The sequence below is a fragment of the Physeter macrocephalus genome, chromosome 11, assembly GCF_002837175.3.
Source record: "Physeter macrocephalus isolate SW-GA chromosome 11, ASM283717v5, whole genome shotgun sequence".
NCBI classification, from domain to species: domain Eukaryota; kingdom Metazoa; phylum Chordata; class Mammalia; order Artiodactyla; family Physeteridae; genus Physeter; species Physeter macrocephalus.
In genome coordinates, this window is record NC_041224.1 from 140,923,369 (window position 1) to 140,941,858 (window position 18,490).

The 18,490-nt window shown below is 42.1% G+C and overlaps 1 protein-coding gene across 5 annotated transcripts in view; it reads left to right on the top strand.

Moving 5' to 3' along the window:
* DAAM1 (dishevelled associated activator of morphogenesis 1) overlaps window positions 1-18,490 on the top strand; it is a 183,267-nt gene that overhangs the window by 133,703 nt on the left and 31,074 nt on the right. For all 5 annotated transcript variants that reach the window (XM_028495960.2, XM_024133636.3, XM_055088477.1 and 2 more), the window contains 2 exons: window positions 11,359-11,443; window positions 16,666-16,772. In XM_028495960.2, the coding sequence (XP_028351761.1) occupies window positions 11,359-11,443; window positions 16,666-16,772 (192 nt within the window). The remainder of the gene's footprint in view (window positions 1-11,358; window positions 11,444-16,665; window positions 16,773-18,490) is intronic.

Consider the following 18,490-nt stretch of genomic DNA (forward strand, 5'->3'; position numbering starts at 1 on the left):
TAAGGAACCTGCATACTGTTCTCCATAGTGGCTGTTTCAATTTACATTCCCACCAACAGTGCAAGAGGGTTCCCTTTTCTCCGCACCCTCTCCAGCATTTGTTGTTTGTAGATTTTCTGATGATGCCCATTCTAACTGGTGTGAGGTGATACCTCATTGTAGTTTTGATTTGCATTTCTCTAATAATTAGTGATGTTGAGCAGCTTTTCATGTGCTTCTTGGCCATCTGTATGTCTTCTTTGGAGAAATGTCTATTTAGGTTTTCTGCCCATTTTTGGATTGGGTTGTTTGTTTTTTTAATATTGAGCTGCATGAGCTGTTTCTGTATTTTGGAGATTAATCCTTTGTCCGTTGATTCATTTGCAAATACTTTCTCCCATTCTGAGGGTTGTCCTTTCATCTTGTTTACAGTTTCCTTGCTGTGCAAAAGCTTTTAAGTTTCATTAGGTCCCACTTGTTTATTTTTGTTTTTATTTCCATTACTCTAGGAGGTGGATCAAAAAAGATCTTGCTGTGATTTGTGTCACAGAGTGTTCTGCCTATGTTTTCCCTAAGAATTTTATAGTATCCAGCCTTACGTTTAGGTCTTTAATCCATTTTGAGTTTATTTTTATGTGTGGTGTTAGGGAGTGTTCTATTTTCTTTTTTTTACATGTAGGTGTCCAGTTTTCCCAGCACTCTTATTGAAGAGGCTGTCTTTTCTCCATTGCATATCCTTGCCACCTTTGTCATAGATTAGTTGACCATAGGTGTGTGGGTTTATCTCTGCACTTTCTATCCTGTTCCCATTGATCTATATTTCTGTTTTTGTGCCAGTACCATATTACCTTGTTTACTGTAGCTTTGTAGTATAGTCCGAAGTCAGGAAGCTTGATTCCTCCAACACCATTTTTTTCCCTCAAGATTGCTTTAGCTATTCGGGGTCTTTTGTGTCTCCATACAAATTTTAAGATTTTTTTTGTTCTAGTTCTGTGAAAAATGCCATTGGTAATTTGATGGGGATTGTATTGAATCTGTAGATTGCTTTGGGTAGTATAGTCATTTTCACAATATTGATTCTTCCAATCCAAGAACATGGTATATCTCTCCATCTGTTTTTGTCATCTTTGATTTCTTTCATCAGTTGTCTTATAGTTTTCTGGGTACAGGTCTTTTGTCTCCTTAGGTAGGTTTATTCCTAGGTATTTTATTCTTTTTGTTGCAATGGTGAATGGGATTGTTTCCTTAATTTCTCTTTCTGATCTTTCATTGTTAGTGTATAGGAATGCAAGAGATGTCTGTGCATTAATTTTGTATCCTTCAACTTTACCAAATTCATTGACGAGCTCTAGTAGTTTTCCAGTGGCATCTTTAGGATTATCTATGTACGGTAATCTGCAAACAGTGACAGTTTTGCTTCTTTTTTTTCCAATTTGTATTCCTTTTATTTCTTTTTCTTCTCTGATTGCTGTGGCTAGGACTTCCAAAACTATGTTGAATAATAGTGGCAAGAGTGGACATCTTTGTTTTGTTCCTGATCTTAGAGGAAATGCTTTCAGTTTTTCACCATTGAGAATGATGTTTGCTGTGGGGTTTGTTGTATATGGCCTTTATCATGTTGAGGTAGGTTCCCCCTATGCTCACTTTCTGAAGGGTTTTATCATAAATGGGTGTTGAATTTTGGCACAAGCTTTTTCTGCATCTATTGAAATGATTCTATGGTTTTTATCCTTCAATTTGTTATTATCGTGTATCACATTGATTGATTTGCCTATATTGAAGAATCCTTGTATCCCTGGGTTAAATCCCACTTGATCATGGTGTATGATCCTTTTAATGTGTTGTTGGATTCTGTTTGACAGTATCTTGTTGAGGATTTTTGCATCTATTTTCATCAGTAATATTGGTCTGTGATTTTCTTTTTTTGTAGTATCTTTGTCTGGTTTTGGTATCAGGGTAATGGTGGCCTCGTAGAATGAGTTTGGGAGTGTTCCTCCCTCTGCAATTTTTTGGAAGTTTGAGAAGGATGGGTGTTAGCCTTCCTCATATTTTTTGGAAGAGTTTGAGAAGGATGGGTGTTAGCTTTTCTCTAAATGTTTGATAAAATTCACCTGTGAAGCCATCTGGTCCTGAACTTTTGTTTGTTGGAAGATTTTTAATCACAGTTTCAATCTGATTACTTGTGATTTGTCTGTTCATGTGTTCTATTTCTTCCTGGTTCAGTCTTGGAAGGTTATACCTTTCTAAGAATTTGTCCATTTCTTCCAGGTTGTCCATTTTATTGGCATAGAGTTGCTTGCAGTAGTCTCTTATGATGCTTTGTATTTCTGCAGTGTCCATTATAACTTCTCCTTTTTCATTTCTAATTTTATTGATTTGAGTCCTCTCCCTCTTTTTCTTCGTGAGTCTGGCTAAAGGTTTATCAATTTTGTTTATCTTCTCAAAGAACCAGCTTTTAGTTTTATTGATCTTTGCTATTGTTTTCTTTGTTTCTATTTCATTTATCTCTGCTCTGATCTTTATGATTTCTTTCCTTCTACTAACTTTGCGTTTTGTTTGTTTTTCTTTCTCTGCTTCCTTTAGGTATAAGGTTAGAATGTTTATTTGAGTTGCTTCTTGAGGTGGGATTGTATTGATATAAACTTCCCTCTTAGAACTGCTTTTGCCTCATCCCATAGGTTTTGGGTCATCATGTTTTCATTGTCATTTGTCTCTAGGTATTTTTTGATTTCCTCTTTGATTTCTTCAGTGATCTCTTGGTTATTTAGTAATGTATTGTTTAACCTCCATGTGTTTGTGTGTTTTACGTTTTCTTCCCTGTAATTGATTTCTGATCTCTTAGCATTGTGATTGGAAAAGATGCTTGATATGATTTCAATTTTCTTATATTTACCAAGGGTTGATTTGTGACCCTAGATGTGAAATATCCTGGAGAATGTTCCATGTGCACTTGAGAAGAAAGTGTAATCTGCTGTTTTTGGATGGAATGTCCTATAAATATCAATTAAATCTATCTGGTCTATTGTGTCATTTAAAGCTTCTGTTTCCTTATTAATTTTCTGTCTGGATGATCTGTCCATTGGTGTAAGTGAGGTGTTAAAGTCCCTCACTATTATTGTGTTACTGTTGATTTACTTTTTTATAGCTATTAATATTTGCCTTATGTATTGAGGTGCTCCTGTGTTGGGTGCATATATATTTATAATCGTTATATCTTCTTCTTGGATTGATCCCTTGATCATTATGTAGTGTCCTTCCTTGTCTCTTATAACATTCTTTATTTTAAAGTTTATTTTGTCTGATATGAGTATTGAATTGCAGCGAGCAGGGGCCACTCTTTGTTGCTGTGCACGGGCTTCCCACTGCAGCGGCGTCTCTTGCTGTGGAGCATGGGCTCTAGATGCATGGGCTTCAGTAGTTGTGGCTCGCAGGCTCCAGAGCGCGGGCTCAGTAGTTGCTCCGTGGCATGTGGGATCCTTCCGGACCAGGGATCAAACCCGTGTCCCCTGCATTGGCAGGCAGATTCCTATCCACTGTGCCACCAGGAAAGCCCCCTATTACCATTTTCTTAATTGTTTTGGGTTTGTTTTTGTAGGTCCTTTTCTTCTATTCTGTTTCCTGCCTAAAGAAGTTCCTTTATCATTTGTTGTAGAGCTGGTTTGGTGGTGCTGAATTCTCTTAGCTTTTGCTTGTCTGTAAAGCTTTTGATTTCTCTGTCAAATCTGAATGAGATCCTTGCCAGGTAGAGTAATCTTGGTTGTAGGTTCTTCCCTTTCATCACTTTAAATATATCGTGCCACTCCCTTCTAGCTTGTAGAGTTTCTGCTGAGAAATAAGCTGTTAATGTTATATGAGTTCCCTTGTATATTATTTGTCAATTTTCCCTTGTTGCTTTTAGTAATTTTTCTTTGTCTTTAATTTTTGTCAATTTGATTACTATGTGTCTCAGCATGTTTCTCCTTGGGCTTATTCTGCCTGGGACTCTCTGCGCTTCCTGGACTTGGGTGGCTATTTCCTCTCCCACGTTAGGGAAGTTTTCGACTATAATCTTTTCAAATATTTTCTCAGGTCCTTTCTCTCTTCTCCTTCTGGCACCCCTATAATGTGAATGTTGTTGCATTTAATGTTGTCCCAGAGGTCTCTTAGGCTGTCTTCATTTCTTTTCATTCCTTATTCTTTATTCTGTTCCATGGCAGTGAATTCCACCATTCTGTCTTCAGGTCACTTATCTGTTCTTATGCCTCAGTTATTCTGCTATTGATTCCTTCTAGTGTATTTTTTTCATTTCAGTTATTGTATATTCATCTCTGTTTGTTCTTTAATTCTTCTAGGTCTTTTTTAAACATTTCTTGCATCTTCTCAATCTTTGCCTCCTAGCCCTCTGCCTTTTTATTTTGTCTGTCTTTCTGTGAACATGGTTTTCGTTCCACAGGCTGCAGAATTGTAGTTCTTCTTGCTTCTGCTGTCTGCCCTCTGATGGATTAGGCTGTCAGGACCAACTTTTCTATCATGTGGCTCCAAACCACATGTTTGGACTCATCCTTTTACCTGGACTCTGCTGAGGGTCAGTTCTCTGAGTTTCTTCTGTCTGACGTGAAGAGGACCGTTAGTGCCTCCCTTCCCTCATGGAATATGTCACAGCTGGATGCCTACTTTCTGCAGTTTAATTTCCGCAGACTCCTAAATCTTAAAGAGCAGAACATCTCAAATCAATGTTTTGTTTTGTTTTTCCAGAGAGCCTATAAAATGTACTTTACTGTTATTTATACCTCTCAGCTTTAGAGATTCTTTAGCCTTTGAAGTAACACTGTCACAGAATCAGCATCCACGGTGAAGGCATGAAGGCTCTTTGTTTCATTTTGCTTTCTAAAGTCACCTTTTTATACTTCAAGATTATATTATTTCATGATCTTTGAACATTTTTATGACTAAAAAATTATGTAAAACTCAAACCTCAGTGAAATGCTAATTCATCCAGTTCAGCCCTTTCAGAAGTATTTCTTATAATTAGTGAACCATCATGGCCTTGGAGCTTGAAAAGAAGAAAGGAAATTCGGGAACCTGGAATCTGATTATAACTTCAGGCAATGTGTCAGGTTGTCCTGGGCATTTCAAGTAGTTTTTCTGAATCTAGTTTCTTCTTTCTCTAAAAGGTACTTTCACATTAGACAGAGATACCTAGTGCTGATGAAGGAAAGGAAAATATAAAGAACCCTGAACTTTGAGGCATCATGTATAAGTCACATTGGTTACATTCTGGAAAGAATGTTATATATGTATGGAGGCTGGCATAAGGTGACTTTCAGGGAGAGTAAAGACGGAAAGCAGTAGTTGTAGTAGTTCTTATTTTTCACATGGTCTTAGAGTAAGTTTCTTTTAACACACAGCACTGCTGCTTGGTTTGCAGCATAGAAGTTTGATTGATAGCCAAACATATATTACTTTATGGAGCAAATGTTTCTCTTAGTGAAAGAGAAATTGAAGTTTGGTAAGACCCCTGAATTTTAATACAACTTAGTAAGGTAACATGAACCATCCTGTTAGTATTTAATTTCTGCCTCTGGCTGGAAGCTGTGTAAGTGGCCAGGCCCTGTGTTTATCCCCACTTTTGTTCAGGAAGACACCACTGAAAATAGTTTTGAAGGGCTACATATTTTTTTTCTATAGTCTATACAATTTGTTTTGTTAAAACTTCTTTTTACAAATAATGTTTTTACTTAATAGCAAAATTAAATGAAAATTTGGGCAAAGTTTTTCTTTAAAAGAAACCCTAGAATTTCCCACTCTATTTTGCACTTTTGCAGTCTAGAGGAGCAACTTTAAAAACAGCTTGGCCAAGGGAGCTATCACTCTGAATTTCTATAGTAATTTAAGTGCTCTAGCTGTGACCCGGTTTCTCATAGACAGATTATTCTCAGTACAAGATGCCACCGAGGGTAATTACACTAGTTATAGATACGGTTACAACTCCTTCTGGCAAATTTCCCATCCCATTATTGGAGGAATTGTTTCATATTGTGGTATATCATTCCCTCATTACATCAAAAGTGTCAGAGGCTAAGGTGACTTAGAATGTGAATGTGTCTGAACTCTCTAGAAGATAATTTTAAGAACTTGCCTCGTATCTGTTAAATTATCTATTAATATCCAATTTAATGGATAAGTATTACAATTAGCATAATTAAAAAATGTATTATGCATAACAAGGTGATTTTGAGATGCAGTTAACCTTATGGTAATTGGGCCTTATTGATCAGGGTCTAAAACCTTCTCTGCCACAGAGGATTCAGTACCACATGCTTGTCTGCTCAGTGGTCAGTGGTTTTACTCTCTCATCAGGAAAGCACAGGGCTAAAGGTAAAAGAAATTAAGCAGAACTAATTTGTTTTTATTTAGTTGTTTAACCAGTCAGCGGTTGGTTTACCTTGCTTTCACTCTCCCCTTTTCGTTGGCAATGCATGAGTACACACAAAAGGAGCCAGGGGCTTAAAGGAGGGGAGAGCTGTGATACTTTGCTTTGATACTTTTTGCTTAGAGTTATTGCTTTGGAGTGTTTATTTGCCTGGCACTGTGCTGGGTGCCATAGGATGTCCCAAGACTTAAGGTAGCACTGTTGCCTTTGGCAGTGCATGGCTAATTGGAGAACAGTGACACAGGTGAGATGACCTGGGAACAATTCAGGCCTTAGACTGGTCTGGATGGAAGGAGACGGGGAGCCCAGCCAAGGGGGCGAGGGGGCAGCAGCAGGGTTTCCCTGAGAAAGTGGGCCTCGAGGGCCATTAACAGTTACACAGGCAGGGGAGCAGAGGCAGTTCCAAGGGTGCAGCAGGAGCAAAGGCACCGGAGGGGGTACAGGCCGGGCTATAGAGAGAGCCCTGTAATTGCAGCAGATGATTATCACTTGGATTAAATGAGACCAGGCAGGAGGGCCTGAGATCCAGGCCTGGTGCCTTTGTCAGGGCCCGAGTCAGCCCAGGGTCAGTCTATAAAATGGAGGTGATGAAAGCAGTGGGCTTGTAAGAATGAGACCCAGCGTGTGAGAAGCACTGACAGAGTGCCTGTATGTGGCAGCTGCTCAGTTAATGGCCCGTTTGTGTACCTGGGGGATCCGGAATTGGTGCCGTTTGTTCCAGAGAACAGCAGTGTCTTAATGCGGTTTTGAGTTTGATCTCCGACGGGTTCGCAGGATAGGCTGGAGGGGTCAGAGCTGGAGGCACAGGCTGCTCTCAGATAGGGAGCTCTTTCTATTGCCCAGCTCAGACCTGATGAGGGACCGACTGGAGAGAGACAAAACCTGTCACTAGCATTTGGAGACTGATTTTCTGCCTGGGGACAATGAGTAGGAATGTTTCCAAGTTGAAGTCAAGATTTCCTACCTTTCCACACTTAGTGTCTTTCCTCTTTTCTGCTTATTTCATTCCCAAAGACTGGCGACCCTCTCTGTGTCTTACCTTCCTGACTAGGAATTTAATTACCAGCCACGCAGTCATTACACCAGATGCCACCCCGGTGAAAGCCCGTGGCATGCTCCATGGACAGTACTGTGATGCACGCGTGTCTGCAGCACTTGGTTATCTTTAAAAATTCTTTCTTACCCCCATACCGCGAAAGTTCACGGACCCTTTGGCCAGGGGCACCTGCCACAGCCTTGCCTGGAGCCGAGAAGGCAGCCGGAAGGAAAGGCCTTCTCATCCCAGGGTCTGAGCAGGGGAGGAAGTACAGGCCCTTTTCATGTGCTCACAGCATGAGAGGCCAGCGTCCCTCACAGCGCCCAGAAAGAGGCTGTCTGGAAGCTGTGACGCTCCAAGCCACCAGGGACCCTGCCTTTAACAGACTTGAGAAGTGAGTAGAATGGACACGATGTACCCGAGAATGAGACCCGTTCGTCAGGCCCCTGGAAGAGCCAGCAACAACTTCTCTGCTGTGTGTATGTAGGCGACATGGGGCAACTTAAGATTCACTCTGCTTTACTCCCTAAAACAGACCTCTCCCTTCTGTTAAAAAAAAAAAGAAAGAAAGAAAGAAACTTGGAAGCTGGCTTATATTGCAAAATGAACCCACCTAAAATACACTTTTATGAAGTGTTCTGCCATTCTTTTTTTCCAGATGCTCACTTAACATGACAGCCGGGGTGTAGTAAACCACAAAAGGCTACTTTAAAGGAGAGGGATTTGGCTTAAATCCACTGAAGCAGAGCTAAAGCTGATCTAGCCATCCATCCTTAACTTTGTTTAATTATGCCTGGATGTTCCAGTTCTCTGGGCAAATTTTTGAAATACCTGAGTAGAGCAAGGTGGAGTTAAACACTGGTTTTAAATGGCTGGTTTGTTTCCTGCCTTGCAAAGAAAGAAAGTCGAAGTGGATGTCTCACAAGTTGCCACCCTCCTGCACACCAGAACACTGCCAAGCTTTAAAAGCAATTAAAAGGTTAGGATTGGTAGGGTCCTTAAATTACAGAGATTAGCAACTCAATCTGTGGATGACAGATGATACTAAGAACTCTTTGGCAACCTATAGAAGCCTCCCAGAGGGCCGTGTACCCTTCTCCTCTTTCCCCAAAGGTACAGCTTTTTTGTCTGCTCCCACAGACCACGTGCAAGGCGGGATGTTGACAGGTAGATTTTCTTAAGTACTAGCCATTAAAGTCTCAAGTCTCTTTGTGGGCCACATGAAGAGAAACCAAAATTGTTATGAATTAGAGCTAGTGTTTGGTCCAGACAGCCTCTGGGGATTGAGCAGCATAAATATATACAATTTCAAAAGCAAGAAGTTCTGCACTCCATATGGGGAGCTAATGAAATGCAAATCTGATACTTCAAGTATTGTTCTCACTCTGATGTTCAACTCCTTTTCTCTTAAATGCAAAACAGAAGGACTCAGCAGAAAGACACCATAAAGTGGTTTCTTCAACTCCGTGTGAAAAGGACACAGAACTAATCTTTTTTTTTTTTTTTTTTTTTAATAAGTGGAGCTTTTCTCATGGTAACTAGACATTTCCACAGCCAGCTGGTTTTCATCAGTGGCAGTTTCAACCTTACTTAATGTCCCACTTCTTTGGCCTTGCATGGCTACACCATGGTGTTTGCCCTTACTTGACTCAAGAGCCTTTAGTGTCCTGGAATCTAGGGCTACCCAGGGCCCATATGGTTAGAGACCTTGATGCCGGGATACAGTTTTTCCTGTCATATGTTTTACCCATGCCAACTTGGCTAAATTGTTCCATTTAAGTTTGGGAGTTTTCCATTATGATGTTCATGGGAAGTGACTGACTCCAGAATGACTAAATCAATCTAGAGACATCTGCCCAGATCCAGAGTCGCTGTCCACAGCCCAGGAGTTATTATGGTGCTACAACTTGGACTAGGGAAGAGAATGGGTCTTATTCTAGAACATGGACAATTTGGCATGTTGCCTAGGTGCTCTATTTGGGTTTGAAAGCATGAAATAGAAGAGAATGATATTTGTACAATAGGATTCCCAAATCTGTTCCTTCCCTGGCCTACTTATTGGTACATGAAACAACATTCAGTTTCAATGGCAGGATGGATGGTTTTAACAAGATCGTGTCAAAATCTGGAGAAATAGGACAAGCCAGAGGTGTCCAGAGTGGGTTCTTTCCTCCTTCGTGGGCTTTATGGCCACCCCTGCGCTCATCCAACCCTCTCGTTTACCTGGGAGAGTACAGCTGACCATGTATGCTTCATGTGCCCTTGTGTGGAGTGTTTCGGCTTATCATTAGATTCTCTCAAACATTATAACCACCTTTAAAATAAGCACCATGTCTTCTAATTATTTTTTAATTCTCCCAGGTCTAATGGGTGCTCTATACAGAGAGGAAACTGATGAAACAATGGGTATGAGAGCACTTTGGGAAGTTTCTTGAGAACTACTAAGCGCTGTTTATTTATCAAATAGCTGCCCTTGAATATTAATGTTACATAAGTACTGCTGCTTTTTTTTTTTCTGGGTGGAAAAGTCTGCCTTGCAGAGTATACATATAGTTTACTGAGCCCTTTTTATGGCCAGACACTATGCTAAACATGTCTCATGCATTATTTCACTTTATACACTACAAAATTCCTTTTTTTTTAACATAGGTTATCATTATCTCTAGTTTATAGATGAAGAAACTGAGGCTGAAGAAAAAAATTTTTCCAGTTTTTCTGACACTGACCAAGAAGTGTCAGAGCCAGGCAGAGCCTGTCTGATGCCAAAGTCCCTTCCTTCAGACATTACACATGAAGGCTATATGCCTTGCTCTGTATTTGTGTGTTCATGTCTTTACTCCCAGTCCTAAATGTCATTCTTCGTGAAGATCATAAACTAGAAGAACAGATCGAATAATTGTACTATAACACGTTAGTGGTAGCTTATAAGGAAGTAAAATTTTTTAAATAAGTCTGGGTCTGATGCTTACAAGTAGAACAAAAGAATGACTCTATTGTTATAGCTAATAATCTGATTAAGATTTTTTGCCCTGGTTAAGACTTCTGGTTGTACGTAATAAAAACATATTTTTACAAGTATGTTTTAATTTCAACGCTTTTCACAGTCAGTACTTTGTTGTCCTGCCAGAATCAAGACATAAATCCTTAATATAAATTAGTAAATCATATGAATTAATGGTAGACAGAAAAACAGAAAACAGATTTGGGTTTTTGCTTAAATCCTTCCCTATGAGATATTAACTAGATAAGCATTATTTGTAAAAAGAATTTGGCATTAGCAATCAAAAGTCTTGGGTTTGTGTTAGATACTGCCTCTTTGTATATGTTTGACCTTGGGCAAATCACTTAGCCATTCTGAGCCTCAGTTTCTCCCTCAGTTAAAAAAAAAATCATCACAGTTCATTTGAATGCCAAATGAAACAATACATATGAAAACTCCTCAGCTATACATTTTATTTTGTATATCAACTATTCAGTTTTTTAACAATAACATAGATCCTGCTAACCTTCTCAAAATCCATTTTTAATATGAGAGCGAACTTTAAACACTCCTGACACATAAGTTAAAAAGTTAGTTATCCCCTTTCACCTTCAATTTGTGGATACTATATATTAAAGAAAACGGGTATGTGTGGGTGTTTTCCCTATTTCTCATCTTCCAATCCCTTGTTTAAGGAAACTAAATGGTAGAACATAACAGCTTTGTTCTCTGTGTCAGCAAAGCATTAGAAAGCCCTGGAAGAATGTTAAAGCCGTTTCAAAATACTATTTTTAGGTGCAACATTGTCAGGAAATAAGCTTTCACTGAGAGATTTGGAGAAAAACGGCACTTGAAGATCAGCAGCTGGGATAGCAAAATGAGTTACCTTGTATTAAATTTTTACAGCTCAAGCCAATATCGTTAACAACAAGTAAAATATTCTTTCTCCAGGTTGAAATTAACCAACGATGAAATCAAACGGGCAATTCTAACCATGGATGAACAGGAGGATCTGCCCAAGGACATGTTGGAACAGGTGAGCTGCTGGGCAACGCTCAGAGCACAGGTGACACCGGACTCAGCAGGGAGGGGGTACTGAGGAAAGAAATCTGGTTGTTACTGGTAGATGATTTCCTCATCTCTGAATTGAGGAGTTTGAACCAAGGTTCCACACAGCTCTGTCAGAAGCCTCTAGGACTTGATTCTTCCCTTGTTTCCAAAATGATGGGTGAGAAGGACGGTCCAGAATTTTTCAAATGCCTGGCACCCTCGATGCTGGAATCTGTCTCTCGTGCTGCCTGCCATCAAGTTGTTACTCCTTAGCAGGTCATAGAAATCTACTAGCTTTAGTAGAAAATGTCTGTTTCACTGGAATATTGAGAATCGCTGCACTGTGAGGTCACAGGCTGCACTGCATAAACTGAGTCATTGCTTAATCCCTGACACAGTTTGTGTCTTGGTCTTGGCTCACTGTTCCCACAACCACAAAAGCCACTGTTAACCCCCTAGCACTGTCATCTTCATCAAAACACTCCTATGTGTCCTAAGGTGGGATGTCAACTTCTTGGGGCTGGGCCTGGTCTCCGTAAGTTGTATGGTACTCTTCTTGCATTGTAAATGGCAGGAAATTCAAATGCTGGGGATAGTAAGTATGGCGTAGATTTATACACAATCAGTATACATCCTTGTCCGTGGTATTTGAAGATAATTTGTATTTTTTACGTCCAGGCAACAAGTCGGATGTGGTGCCCTAGCCTCTCATCATGCAGTGTGTCCATAACGTGCTCTGTGCAGCCACTCCAGCTGTGTTGTGTGTTGTGTGTTGTCAGCAGCTTGGTTCAGTTATTTTCCAAATGATACTGTTGATGATACTGTACTAGCAGATGCCCCAGGGATTGTTACCTCTCTCTCAGTCTGGCCTTAAATTTTTCTGTGCATTGTGGGGACAGTCTCTGAATGCTCTAAGCCTGTTCTGTCTCCTTGTCCCTGCAACAGAATCATATTTTGAGAGATTTTGGTCAAGAGGCCTCCCCATTTGTTAGAGCCAGGACCACTTAAGGTCAACAGTGGACACAGGTGATCATGATTTCAGGCTGAACTTGAGGTATCACCTGTAAGCATGCTCAGCTCCCAGGAGAAGAGGAAATGGATATTTTGCTCCGCTAACACGGATCCCAGTGGAGTTCCTGTATGTGTGTGCATTTTCCACGGTTCTCACTGATTTCCCAGAAGGCCTCAGATACCAGGCAGGGAGGAGTGATGTGTGGGGTATCACCACACCTCCATGGGCCCGCCCCTCCCTGAAACCTCTGCAGCTGCAGTCATCCTGGGTGAAAACCGTCACACTTAGCAGTGGAGAAACTTTTCTTGCTGTCCTTTTAAGTTTTGATTTAGTTCCCAAAATAGCTAATGACTATGTTTCCAAGTCTGTTAGGATGCTCTGTATAAATAGTTTAAACGTATTCCTTTTTTCCAGCATTTTTAGCTCCTCTGCCCTCTCTTCCCTCCCTCGCAGAATACCAGTCAAAACAGAGCCTCTGCCCCAAGAGAGTGGAGCCCAGCTGCCCTCTGTCCCTCCCTGGCCCCCAGGTGACCCTGCGCTCCAAATGCCTGCATCAAAAATTGCTTCACCCAGAGTGAAGAACTAAGCAGAAAGCTGCTTTAGTCCTTAGGTCTTCAGCCACTATCGAGAAGGTCGTATGCTTAAAATTCCACAAGATCTGTTTACTGTGAAATTGCAACCAGCAAAATTCCTCCTTGAGGGAAAGGATTTCAGAATCTTGCCAAAGGGGCTTGTAGTGCAAATAGAACGTACTTCAAATAAATACAAGTAAGAAAATCAGTCTACTGAAGCAGAATCTGGCCAAGTGGGGTACTTTTGACCTGGCCTCTCCTGATAGTTCTGAGTGTCTTGTTCTCTGCTCATCTCCCAGGCTCTTTCTTTTCCTCCTTATTCTACCCCCCTTCCTCTGCTTCCTTTGCCTTCACACAGCATCCTTTACTACTCGTTATGATCTGCATTTGAGCCACATTCCACCCCTCCTCTCCTGCTGCTTTTAGCCACTGAGATCAGATCTCAGATGAGATCCATACACTCCTCTTTCTTGGGATGCACACCTTTCTCCTTATCTCCAAGTGTTTGTCTGGCTCTTCATTGCTCTCAAAACTGTCCAAACACAGTCTGTTCTTGACTCTGACTTGAGACGGCCTGAGCCTTTAGCCTGTGCCTCTCACTGTGCTCTTGTGAGTAACAAGAGACAGATGGTGTCTGTGTTATCCTGAACAGGGGCCTGTAGGCTCAGCAGGGCAGGTATGGGGGGACCCCTGAAACTAGAACTGAATTTCCTTGTCCAGAAGGAAAAAAAATCCAAACTCAGGGGAAAAAATAAGCCTTGTCCTCTCTCTTCCTCCTTCCTTCCCTTGCCCTACTACCTTCCCTGCAGCACTGAGGAAGAACAAGAAGACACTTGTCCAGTGTTACCATTTGAACATGGGAACATCCATGCCTAGAAGCTCTCAGGCCACCAGACCCGTGAACTCCCTGGCATCCACTTCCGTCTTTCCGCCCTCCACCCCATTAGGAGAGAGGGGTATCCCTGGCTTCTGCTCTGGCCCATCCTTTCCTTCTGCCCAGGGACCTCGCCAGGAGGGCCCTGCCCCTCTCCTCAAGGTCTTCCACCTTGCCCTCTCAACATGTAACTTGTTCAGGTCCCAGCCCTTCCCACACACACCTCTTACGACTGCACATCCCCATCTGCTACTGTCCTCTCTCTTTTTTGACACAGCCAGTTCTTGAAAGCTTGTTCACTCTTCCTCACCTCACTGCAGTCCGTCCTCCTCACCTCCCTTAAGCTGTTCTCACTAAGGATACGAACTTTCTTGTTGACAAAGCCAGGGAGTGCTTTGCAGTCCTTATCTTCCTTGACGTATTGGTGGTGTGTGACACCGATGGCCACTTGCCCCATGGTGAAACACCTCTTCCCTTGGCCCTGTGATTCCACATAGGCCCCTCCACTGCCTTCTAGGAAGGCTCCTCTTCTTGTTCTCATTCCATCAATGCCAGCTTCTCTCCAGCCCTGCTTTCTTCTCTTCATGGGCCCCCTGGTTACCTTACTCACATCCATGCATGTTGTAACCCACACCAAAGCTTTGTCTTCCAGATTTCTTTGGGATTTCAGACCCATTTGTCCACCTGCCTACTAGAAATCGCGACTTGGTTCTCTTGCCAGTATTTCAAACACTAAATTCACCTTCTCCTCACCCACGCTCCTCCAACCTTCTCCTCCTGGGTTCCCTGTTACACTCTGTGTACATCATCGCCCAAGCCGGAAGCCTGGACCTCATCCTTTTGACCCTCATCTACCACAGTCGACAAGTCAGGCCAGTTCAAACCCCATAAATATCTCTAGAACCTGTCCACTACCCATTCCAGGCCACCGTCTCTCACCTGGATTACTGCATCAGCAATCTAATCACAACCCCCAATACTTTTGATCCTTTCTAATTCTTTCTCCATTCTGCAGGCAGAGTGATCTTTTTAAAGTGCAAACTCATTCCCCTACTTGAGATTTTTCAGTTACATCCCATGCCCTCAAAATAAAGACTTAATTTTGTGTGTGTGTGTGTGGTATGCGGGCCTCCCTCTGCTGTGGCCTCTGCCGTTGCGGAGCACAGGCTCCGGACGCGCAGGCTCAGCGGCCATGGCTCATGGGCCCAGCCGCTCCGCGGCACGTGGGATCCTCCCAGACCGGGGCGCGAACCCGGTTCCCCTGCATCGGCAGGCGGACGCGCAACCACTGCGCCACCAGGGAAGCCCAAGACTGAATTTTTTACAAGGCCCTTGCTCCTCCCTGACCTTGCCCACTGCTGCCCTCCCCCACTGCTGTGGTGGCCGCTCTTCCTCCTGTGTAAGTGCTGCACTGCCCCTTCCAGAACCCAGCATGATAAGCACTCTGCCTGGAATATATTTCCAACCTCAAACCGTTCATCTCCTTCCCTGTAGTTCCAATTCTCTTTCTCTACTGGTGGTACCCAGACTGACTGCCTTTTCTGAGATCCCTTAATTAACTCCAACAAACATTTGAAAACCTGCTAAATGGACCACCCAATGCCAGCATCAAGTTTATGGGGAGGATCTCAGGGTCCAGAGGCTCAGTGTAATTTTTTTTTAAAAAGTCCAAGAATATTTGATCTAGAAAATAGCACACAAGCACAGCCCTGGGCATACACATACACGTTTGTGCCTTTAAAGAAAATCAGACACATACAGAAGTGCTTTTTTTGCTTTAAGTATTATTGCTATCTCTTCCACATTCCATGCTCATTTCTTCCTCTAAAATAAAATATGGAATCAAAAACTTCACATCCCATTGTGTTCCTCTCACCTAACTCTACATGGAGCAAAAAATGAGATGGAATTAGGTAAGCCAAAGAAATAAGCAAATTGATTAGAAAATGCACATAAAATTACTCATTTCAGCATGATGTAATAGGAAAAAAACATAGAGCTGGAAGTCGAGACCCAGGTTCTATTTCTGAAGATCACACACACTTGCTTTATAATCCTGGGTGAGTGACCTAATCTCTCTGGACCTCAGTTGTAGCATCTTCTCATGAGAAGGTTGAATCTCCAAGGCCCCTCTAATGGACTATGTAAAGTGGGTCCTAGTAAAGAACTTCCCAATTCTGATTTGAGGGGCACTATAGAACACATAGGTACCAGAAATGAATCTTACACCAGTTTAACTACTTTCAAGTAAAAATAGAAAGGTTTTTTTCCCATTTTATTGAAATATAATTGACATACATCACTATAAATTTAAGGTGTGTGGCAGAATGGTTTGAATTACAAATGTGAAATGATTTCCACAATAAGTTTAGTTAGCATCCATCATCTCATATAGATAAAAGTTTTTTAAAGGCAAAAAAACAAAACAACCTTTTTTTTTCCTTTCTGATGAGAACTCTTAGGATTTACTGTCTTAATAACTTTCATATATATCAAGCAGCAGTGTTAATTATAACCATGATATTATACGCTACATCCCCGTTACCGATTTATCTTGTAACTGGAAGTTTGTACCTTTTGGCCACCTAAATGGAAAGATTTAATCACTTCATTGTATCTGAACAGTCACCTGTAAGGAGAGCTTATAAATTAAAATTTCATCTTGGGACAAATTTAACTGAAAGCATGAAAAATTAGGGCAAGAATTTAAATTATAAACTTCAGTTTTAATATTTGCATGTACTTTTTAGCTCTTGAAATTTGTTCCTGAAAAAAGTGACATTGATCTGTTGGAGGAACATAAACATGAACTGGATCGGATGGCCAAGGCTGATAGATTCCTTTTCGAGATGAGCAGGTGAGTTTGAAAATGTTTAAAAAGCAAAGATGCCCCTGGCCTTTCTAAGAAAGTGAATCTTTTGATTCCTGTTGAATTATCTGGGCCAGTTAACCTGCCTTAACTTGAAGCCTTTTTAAATCCCCAAATCTCCTCAAGTCTGAGTTGTGTGGAACTTGATTGTTTTGTTTATGTGAGTTCTGGCCCATGGGTGAGCCAGGGTCAGAGTTTCTTCAGTTATCTCTATTTCTGGGCCTCTTTGGCTTATGTGCTTTGACCTAATCAAATCATAACTTTTCTGGGTTCCAGTCAGTGTCATTCTCCTCAGCACTTTGATCCCTTGAGATTCTAGCTCACTCCTCCTTATACCTCAACACCTCACGGTTGTTGTAAAATAGAAAAAAATGGGCAGACTCAGAGGTATCAGCATAGAGCCCACATAACTAAATAGCCAGGGTCTGGATGTCAAATCAGGACACATGCACACATCACTAATCGATCGTGGCACTCTTCCCACGGAACCTTGGCAAGCTTTCTCAACCCTTCTCCAGAAAGCCCCGCAGCAGCTGCTGCTCCGTAATTGAGTTTGGCATGTGAGCTGAGTTGCTTTGCCATCCCAGGCCTAGCGAATTGATTCTGCATTAGACAAGGACCAGTGATCCTGAAACTCTCAGTCAACCCCAGGGCAGAGCTCCTCCCCTGAGTGCCAGTGGCCTACTTGGTGGCCAAGGTGAACATGCCACTCTGCATTTCTGCCATATCTGGACTTATTTTTGTTGTTTCACCTCAACTTGCCATTTTGTATACTACCGTAGAACAAAGGATGGTTTTGAAATTTTGACGCGTGTGCCCAGCAACCCTTCGTGTGGACAAATACATGGCCACCTGCAATAACTGCCCCTTAGTAACTGTCTAGATCTTCGCATGCATCTTAATCCTGCTATCAGCCCTGCCAGGAGGGCTGTCAGGCAGGGAGGTATTCTCTGCCGGCAGCTGGAGGAGTTAAGGTTCCTGCCCAAGGTCACCTAATAAGAGCAGAACCTGGCCTGCATCTGTCTGATTATATGGTATACTTTTGGATGAGGGCTGATCGCTAGTCCTACTGGACTGAAGTTTCCACCAGGGAGCAGGTTAGGCAGCGATTTCAGAAGGCCTGGGCAGGTACGCCCACCCTCACCCTCTCAGAAACACCAAGCAGCCTGTCTTGGTGGTGATCACAGGCCAGTTCCCTGTTATCTCTAGTCTCTAGTCGCTATCCTGGAAGGCAGAGCTTTCCAGCCCTGAGGGGTGCAGCTAGGGACCTAACCGTGAAGAAAGAGGAGGGTTTGGGGATGTGAGTGGAGAGAGGATGGTGTGAGGAGAGAATGCGGGAGACAAGTTTTACCCTACAATTCTGCAAGGCAGACTTTGTAGCAAGTGAAGCACCATGGCAGGAGTGCAGGCAACTGCCCTTCATTTGCAGCAGAAGGCGGGGGAGTCTGTACATTTTCATTCCTTTTTATCGCTTTTCTGTTCTCAAGAGCTACTAGGACTCTGAGGAAGTGAAGGGGGCTTTAGTCAACGGCAGTTAGTTCTCACTTTCTTTTAGCAATTGCATAAGCTGATTGGAGTTGAGGCCCTGCTGCACTTGCCCGAACACTCCCTGTAGGGCACTGGGAAATGGGCTCTCCAGGTGCAGTTGGCTTCAGGCCCTGTGCTCCTGTCCAGGAGAGGAACTCTGTGTGTGTGTGCATGTTGGG